Genomic DNA, 8,747 nt, shown 5'->3' with positions numbered 1-8,747 from the left:
AACCTGGGTCCTCTGTAAGAGCAACCAGTTCTCTAAACCACTCAGGTATCTCTCCAGCCCCAAAGACCTAAAGAATTCTTTATCTGAATTCTCTCTCTCTCTCCTCTCCCAAGTCCCCTTCTCCCCCCTCACCTTCTCTCCCTCTCCCCCTCTCCCCCTCCTCGCTCCCTCAGTGCTGGGGATAAACCCAGGACCTCAAGTGCTCTGCTGGTGCTCTACTGCCGGGCTGCAATCCCAGCTCTAGTTTGCCGCCTTCTACCCTTGCGCACACTCTCTACTTCTGAATGTGCACTTTCAGGATTGCTGTTTAGAAGCAGTGATTGTTTAATGATTTGAGCATTTCCAAAACTGACTATTTTGAATGCTTAGGCACTGACTTTTTGTTCTGGTTTTGAGTCAAGAGTCTTGCTGAATAGCCCAGGCTGGCCTTGAACTCACAGTTCTCCTCAGCCTTCTAGTGCTGGATTGTAGGTGTGCATCCTTACCCCTGACTCTGAATGCTGAGCTTAGTTTACCTTCTGTTTACCAACAAGTAAGGCAGTGCTGTCGCACGAGCACTTAGCAAATGGAAAATAAGAATCTCAACTTACTGGGAAATTTTGTGGCATTGCATACAATGCCTTGATTTTTAAGAAGGGAGTTGGTTTGAGACGTGGCAACGATGGGATGGATGGTGTAGTGATCCCTTGTTTAGGCAGCTTGACCCGGAGGCTTCACAGTAGCGTGAGTTGCTGGGACGCAGGTGAGTGAGCATAGGCTCAGGAAACAGTGGCACAGCGCAGGAACCATCTCCTGACATGCTTTCTCTGGTGTGAGCTTGGTCAGTCTCACCTTCCGTCACAGTGACGTCCAGCCTTCCTCCTTACGTACGCATTTGCCTGCGTAGCCCTCGGATGTGAATTAAGTATGCATCACTTCAAAGTGAGATACCTGACTAGAATTAGAGAAGCTTTGCAAGCCTTCTAATATAATCAGTGGTATGGTTGCTTGTGTTATGGGGAAGAAAAGAATTTTAACATCCTGGCATGGTTATCTGCAGAATGTCCTTGTGGCTTCATAAAATTTTAAATATCAGTGTTTTAAAGGCTTTTGCTCTAGTGAATGTCTATTTAGAAATGACAGGTACAAATTGTGTTTATTGTTTGTTTTTGATTTGTACAGCGCCTTTCCATCGAGGAGCTCAAGGCATTTTTCAAAAGCTGACAATTTTTCTCACAACAACCCTGTGAGGTAGGTAGAGTGCATTGTAAACATGAGATACCAGTGAACTTGTTCTGTCTTGAATAATGTTCCTTAATAAGTCATTTGCGATGTCAATGTAAATGTGAGTTTAGAACATTTACGAACCTTTTTAAGTAGGCGGGTCTTAGTAATTAAAAAAGAAAATAAAAACACTTGTACTCCATAACAGGGTAATTTTAAGAGAAACAAATAATTCATGAAAAGAGCAGGAGTCACTCCCGGGGATTAACTGAGGATTCAGCCAGGTATGTGTTTGGCTCTTGTTTATTTTCAGGTCAAGGAGCCTTCTGCAGCTGCGGTCACTGCCCCTCTACCCGCTCCTCCGGGTTCAGTCTGCAGTGACGCTCTCTTCAGAAGGAGAATATGTCCACTCTGTTGCCCCATGGTCTGCTTGCTTTGTATCTTAAATGTGGAGCTTTTTTCTTTGTCTCCTTGCTTCTTCCCAACCTCCTGCAGTCATCCCTTGCTTTTATGTCCTAATACAGGCACAGTAGCTCAGCTAATACAGACCCAAATCTGCTCTTAATTGAGACAGAAAACTCAAATAGCAAAGTCAGTCTCTGGAGAGAGTGGGGTGCGGGGGAGTGTAGATTGGTACATTTGTTTGCTGATCTTTTTAATAATAGCCGATTGTAAATTACGTGGTTTTTATTTCTTATAACAGCCATTGATTAGCGGTATAAGTGTGTTTGTTCTACTTGAAGTAGCAGGCTTAGAGAGTGTGCTAATTTGAAAGTGCCAGATACCTTTCTGTTGCCTCTGGCCAGGCCTCTCCTCCCTTTGCCCCAACCCTGAACTTGAAAATCCATGTTTGTGTCCATCCATCCACTGGTGAATTATCAGCATGGAAACGAGAGCTGGACTGGGGTCTCAGTGGGCGAGGCGACTTGCTGCCAAGCCTGCCTGATAGCCTGAGTTCGATCCCTGGGGCCCATGAGGGGTCGAGGGTGGGGGCTCCCCACAAGTTGTTCTCTGACCTTCAAGACTGTGTTGCTCCCCTACCCACAAGATAAATAAAATTAATTTAAAAGCCAGAGCTGTTTCTTGATGACTCAAGTGCAATTTCACAAGCAGCAAACACCAGGCAAGTCCTTTTCTACCTGTGAAGTGACACCAGGGGCCCTCCTGAGCCAGGTAGCAGAGCTGAGCTTGCCAAGCAAGGGGAGTGCTCGGTTCTCCAGTAACTCCACTAAGACTTGGACAGCAGTTTAGCTGCCTTGTGCCTTATTTTCGTTTGTGAGAGTCTAGACAACCTCAGTTCTCTTTCTAACCTTAAGTATCTCAGTGTAAGAAGCCATTTGGGCAGTTTGTGGCAGATTGAGAGCTGCTGTGACAGAGGAGAAGCTGGTGTGTTACTGTTCCATAATAGGACATTATCTTATTGTTTCTGAGGTCTTCAGTGGCGTGTGCTCTGGCCCTCATAGCTGTTAACAGTTACATGGTACTGAAGTTATTTGAAGAAGTGTTTGCTCCAACAGGAATTGACTTGTGCTGCTGCCCAGTGTCATTTATAAACATCCTCAGGGTTATTAAATATACTGTCTGACCAGGCCTGGTGGCACATACCTTTAATCCCAGCGCTTGTGAGTTCCAGGCCAGCTTGGTCCACATAGCAAGTTCCAGGTCAGCCAGGGCTACGTAATGAGACCCTTTCTCAAAAAACTCCACTGTGCTCTGCTCCTTCTCCTGACTCATTTCATGCCTGTAGCAGCTGACTATACAGTCAGCAGTTTGCATATACGTGAGGCAGAAATATATGTGTGTGAGAGTCTTTTGCCTGCACATGTGTAAGTGCACCACATGCATGAAAGAACCCAAAGAAACTAGAAGAGGGGATCAGATTCCCTGGAACTAGAGTTACAAACAGGTGAGCTGCATGTGGGCGCTGGGAACCAAACCCAGGTCCTCTGCAAGAGCAGCCAGTGCTCTAACCACTCTCCATCTCTCCAGCCCCAGGACAGAGATGCTTTTTGTAAAAAATATTCTTACTTTATCTTTTGCATTTTTTTTCTATTTTTTGGGCGGGGGTGAGGGGGGGTGTCTTTTTGAGACAGGGTCTCCCTGTAGCCCCAGTTGGCCTGGCACTCGATCTGTAGACCAGACTAGCCTAGATCTCACAGAGATCCGCCGGCCTCTGCCTCCTGAGTGCTGGAACTAAAGGCATGTGCCACCACAGCCAGCTGCTATTTTTGCTATTGCAAGCATATGTGTAAGCGCAGTGCCCATGGAGGTCAGAAGAGGGCGTCAGATCCCCTGGAACTACTGTTACAGATGGTTTTGAGCTGCCATGTGGGTGCTGGGAATCAATCCGGGGTCCTCTGCAAGAGCAACCAGTGCTCTTAACCGCTGAGCCATCTCTCCAGCCCCTCCAAGACGAAGATTCTTGCTATTGGATAGCAAAGAATAATTTCACGGGCTTTGTTTGTGAGGTGGCACAAGTCAGAAAATGAGAAGCAAAGGTCAGCTCAGGAAAGGGGGAAGGCCTAACATTGTAGTTACTTTGTGCTGGTTTTAGCATTTGAGTAATTTGTCATCATGAACAAAGAAAACTAGGGTGCCTGAAAGACATTTTAAGATGGAAATGATCATGTTTCAGAAAGCAAAGGATGTACACAAAACCTATTAAATGCTGAAATGGCTCAGGAGGTAAAGGCCCTTGCCAAGCCGGATAACCTGAGTTTGATCACCAAGACCCTCATGATGGAAGGAGAGAATTGACTCCAAGTTACCCTCTGATCTACACACACACGCACACATTCATTTCAGGTTTGTAGCATCCCTATCTGTACTTTGAGGTGAGTTTAACTTTGACTCATATGTAGAGCCTTTGTTGTAATGCTGAGGATTGAGTGTAGGACATTGCGCTTTGGACATGCATTCTGCCACTGACCTGTATCCCCAGTGCCTTGCTACATTATGATAGTGTCACCTTTGGTCACTTCCACATTAGACACCAGGATGGGTTATCTCTTCCTGTCACAGTCTTGCCACTTTGCATTAAGGATACTGTGTTAGACCCAGTCAGCATGGTCTGTCACTTTCCTGATTGCCAAGCAAAGCACAGGTTATCTCTCCAACTACTTCATAATTTGTGTTGCTTGAAATGTGAGCACTTCTTTACTAGTTTGGTTTCTATTGCAGTGATAAAATATTGTGACCAAGAGGCTGGAGAGATGGCTCAGCAGTTAAGAGCACTGGCTGCTCTTGTAGACGACCTGGGTTGGGTTCCCAGCATCCACACGGTAGCTAACAACTATCCATAACTCCAGTTCCAGGGCATCCAACACCCTCTTCTGACCTCCACAGGCATTGCACGACATGGGTGCACTTACATATGTGGAAGCAATATACTCAGACATAAAAAATAAAGTATTTAACAGCTGGGCATGGTAGCACACACCTTTAATCCCAGCACTCGGGAGGCAGAGGCAGGCGGATCTCTGAGTTCAAGGCCTGCCTGGTCTACATAGTGAGTTCCAGGACAGCTGGGGCTACAGGGAGACCCTGTCTCAAAAGACCAAAATAAATAAATAAAGTATTTTAAAAATATATGAAAAGGGGCTGGAGAGATGGCTCAGTGGTTGAGAGCTGATTGCTCTTGCAGAAGATCCAGGTTCGAATCCCAGCATCCACATGGCAGCTAACAACTGTCTGTAACTCCAGTTCCAAGGGATCTGACAGCCTCTTCTGTCCTCCTGGGGCACTGCAGGACATGGGTACACTTACCTACATGCAGGCATAATACTCATATACATAAAATAAAAATAAAACAAAAATCTGAAGAAAAAAAAGACATGTAACAATAAACAACTTGGGGAGAAAAGGGTTTATATTAGCCTACAGTACAGTCCTTCATTGAGGGGAAGCCAGATTAGGAACCTAGAGGCAGGAACTGAAGCACAGAATCCTTTTGTACAACCCAAGGCTACTTGCCTGGGGTTGACACCACCCATAGTGGGCTGGACCCTCCCACAACACTCAACAATAAAGAAAATGCGTTATAGACATGCCCACAGGCCTAATCCAGTAGTTCCCCAACTGACATTCCCTCTTCCTAAGCATGTCAAGTTGACAACTGGATACTGTCCAGCACACCTTTTCGAACAGCTTTTTTGTTTCAGCACATCTGTGATGTTGCTGGTGTGTAGTTTTTATGCATGTTAGTAGGTAGATAATCTCCCACTGAGCCACAGCCCCAGGCTTATCTGTAGTTCGCATGCAGATAGCTCTGTAATATATAGCTTTGCAGAAAGAATGATCTAGGTTGCTTTTTGAGAGATCTGATCTTGATAAAATCAACTGTGGTCCCTCCAAATGGGGAACTCTGCAGCCCTTAGATTAGCTTGGTGGTGGTGAATCTCCACCACTATTCAGAGAACCTAAAGCTACTCTGGGTGGTTTAAGAGACTTTTCTCCAGTCTGTGAGGGCACATGTCCAGATGAACTGAATGGAAAATGAGGACACCATCTTTTTCCTTACTGGGTGGGTTTGAATTCTTGGTTCTGTGTCGCAGTTGTGTGACCTGTGTGCGATAACTGAAGTGTGTGCTCATGATCTGGAGTCCTGGAAGTCCTGGGCAGTTTTCAGAGTCGACCTGTCTAGACTGCACCCTTCATACTGCCTGGTTCTAGTACTGACCTATCCTGCTGCTGGCTACCAGAGTCTGCCCAGCTGTTTGAATCCAGCTGCAAGTCTGCTTCAGTTTCCTCTCGTTCTGCCTTCCCGTTGGTCCTTTCCTTCCTAGAACGCTGGGATTTGTTTTTTGTTTTTTATTGTTTTATTTTATTTATTTATTTATTTTTGGTCTTTTTGAGACAGGGCCTTCCCTGTAACCCAGCTGGCCTGGAACTTGCTGTGTAGACCAGGCTGGCCTTGAACTCACAGAGATCCACCTGCCTCTACCTCCCTAGTGCTGGGATTAATGTTTCTCCTTTTAAAAAAAAATATTAACAGCTGGATGGTGGCACATGCCTTTAATCCTAGCACTCAGGATTAAAGACCAAAAAAATTAAATAAATATTATTTTTATTGTATGTGTATCAGTGTATTGTGTGCCTGTATGTAAGTTCATCCGTGTGGTGTAACACCTGCAAATCCCCTGGAACTGGAGTTATAGACAGTTGTTAGCCACCCTGTGGGTGTTGGGAATTAAACCTGGGTCCTCTGCAAGAGCAGCCAGTGCTTTCAGTCGCTGAGCATCTTTCCAGCCCGTGTCTCCTTTGAAAGTGAAATTTACCACTTTCTTCCTTGTCTGTGTCACTGTCAATTTAAAAACCCTTCACAACAAATTTGTTCTCGCTTGTTTTATATTTGGTTTTGTAGTGCTGACGATCTGACCCAGAGCCTTGTACATGCTGGCAGGCTTGGTCTACCACTGAACTGCACTCCCAGCCCTCCTGGCAGATCTTGTTAGGATTTCCATACTTTAAAAAAAATTTTTTTTATGAGTGCCTTTCCGACATAATATGTAAGTGCACCTGTATCATACAGTGACCAAGGAGGCCAGAGGAGGGCGTCAGATCCCCTGGAACTGGAGTTACACGTGGTTGTTAGCCTCCATGTGGGTTCTGGGAACTGAACCCAGGTCCTCTGCCAAAGCAGACAGTGCTGTTAACTGCTGAGCCATCTCTCTTAGAAAGATTCCCATACTTTTTAAGTACTGTAAAAATACAGTTTTTACCATATTAATGTGCATTTGCATGCTGTGCCTGGCCTGTTTGAGAGACATATCCTTTCATTCTCAAGTTTTTCCATTTGAGTACTGGCAAGATCCCTCAGGAGATAAAAGCACTTGCTGTACAAGTCTAGTAAACTGAGTTTGATCCCAAGAACCCACCAGGTAGAAGGAGAGAACTAACTCAAAATTGTCCTCTGGGGGCTAGAGAGATGGTTTAGCGCTTCAAAGCCCTGGCTGCTCTTGGAGAGGACCTGGGTTTGGTTCCCAGCATCCACACGATAACTAACAGCCTTCTGCAACTCCAGTTCCAGATGTTCCAATGCCCTCTTTTGGCCTCTGGGCATTGCACACCTGGGTACATTAGATGTATGCAGACAAAATACATACATATAAACATCAATAAATAAATAAATAAATTTGTCCCCTGACCTTCACAGCTACACTGAGGCACATGTGCTTCCATATACATACACATAACAATAAATAAATGTAAATTTTTTTTTTTTTTTGGACTTTTTGAGACAGGGTCTCACTGCAGCCCCAGCTGGCCTGGAACTCTCTATGGAGATCAGACTGGCCTTGAACTCACAGAGATCTGTCAGCCTCTGCCTCCTGAGTGCTGGGACTAAAGGCATAGGCCACCACACCTGGCAAAATTTTTTTTAAAAAGGGGATGGAGGGCCGGGCATGATGGTGCATGCCTTTGATCCCAACACTTGGGAGGCAGAGGCAAGTGGATCTCCTTGAGTTTGAGGCCAACTAGGGCTACAGGGAAACCTTGTCTCAAAAAGGCCAAAAAGAGGGGGATGGTGGCTTATTACCCTTTCAGAGGACTTGAGTTTAGTTCCCAGCCCCCTTATCAGGCATCTGACAGCACCTCCAGGTTATAGGGGGTTCTGACACCCTCTTCTAGCATCTGTGGGCACCCCACACACATACATATAAATAAGAATAAAAATCTATGGAAGGGCACACTTTCCAGCTTTTGGAGAAGCAAGCAGATCGCCGTGTGTTCAAGGCCATCCTGGTCTATATAGTAAGTTCCAGACCAGCTGGAACTACATAGTGATACCTTGTCTCAAATACATATATAAAATCTTTAAAAATAACAAAATAGCATTTTTTTTTAATTAAAAATGCTGTTGAAGCTGGGCATGGTGGCACATTCCTATAATTCCAGCACTTGAGAGGAAGAGGCAGGCAGATCTCTGTGAAATCGAGGCCAGCCTGGTCTACATAGAGAGTTCTAGGCCAGCTTGTGGCTGCAGGGAGACCCTATCTCAGAAAGACCAAAAAAGAAAGAAAATTTCCATTCAAGGAGCTGGAGAGGTGGCTCAGTGGTTAAGAGCATTGGCTGCTCTTGCAGAGGACCTGGGTTTAGTTCCCAGCAGCCACATGTTGGCTAACAACTGTCTGTAACTCCTATTCCAGGGGGATTTGATGCCCTCTTCTGGTCTCCATGGGTATTGCATGCACATAGTGCACTTAAATACATGCAGACAAAACATTCATATGTATAAAATAAAGAATTTTAAAAAACCTACCAAAATATTAATGAAATCTAGACATGGTAGTGCACACCTGTGATACTAGCACTTGGGAGATGAAGTCAAGAAGATTGGGCAGTCAAGGCCATCCTCATCTACATAATGAGTTCAAGTCCAGCCTGGGCTACATCAGACTGTCTCAAAAAAAAAGAACAACGGGCATGATGGTGCATGCCTTTAGTCCCAGCACTTGGGAGGCAAAGATAGGCGGATCTCTGAGTTCAAGGCCAGCCTGGTCTACATAGCGAGTTCAAGTCAGGCCAGTTGGGGCTACAGGGAG

General features: G+C 45.3%; 1 protein-coding gene across 2 annotated transcripts in view; it reads left to right on the top strand.

The window, feature by feature from the left end:
* Positions 1-8,747, top strand: part of Kmt5b (lysine methyltransferase 5B) — a 61,284-nt gene that overhangs the window by 31,349 nt on the left and 21,188 nt on the right. For both annotated transcript variants that reach the window (XM_029569991.1, XM_008846301.3), the window contains one exon: positions 1,162-1,230. In XM_029569991.1, the coding sequence (XP_029425851.1) occupies positions 1,162-1,230 (69 nt within the window). The remainder of the gene's footprint in view (positions 1-1,161; positions 1,231-8,747) is intronic.

Source organism: Nannospalax galili, unplaced genomic scaffold, assembly GCF_000622305.1.
Source record: "Nannospalax galili isolate Female #2095 unplaced genomic scaffold, S.galili_v1.0 scaffold1723, whole genome shotgun sequence".
Lineage (NCBI taxonomy): Eukaryota > Metazoa > Chordata > Mammalia > Rodentia > Spalacidae > Nannospalax > Nannospalax galili.
The sequence above is the reverse complement of the archived record's forward strand: the minus strand, read 5'-3'. Positions and strand labels throughout refer to the sequence as shown.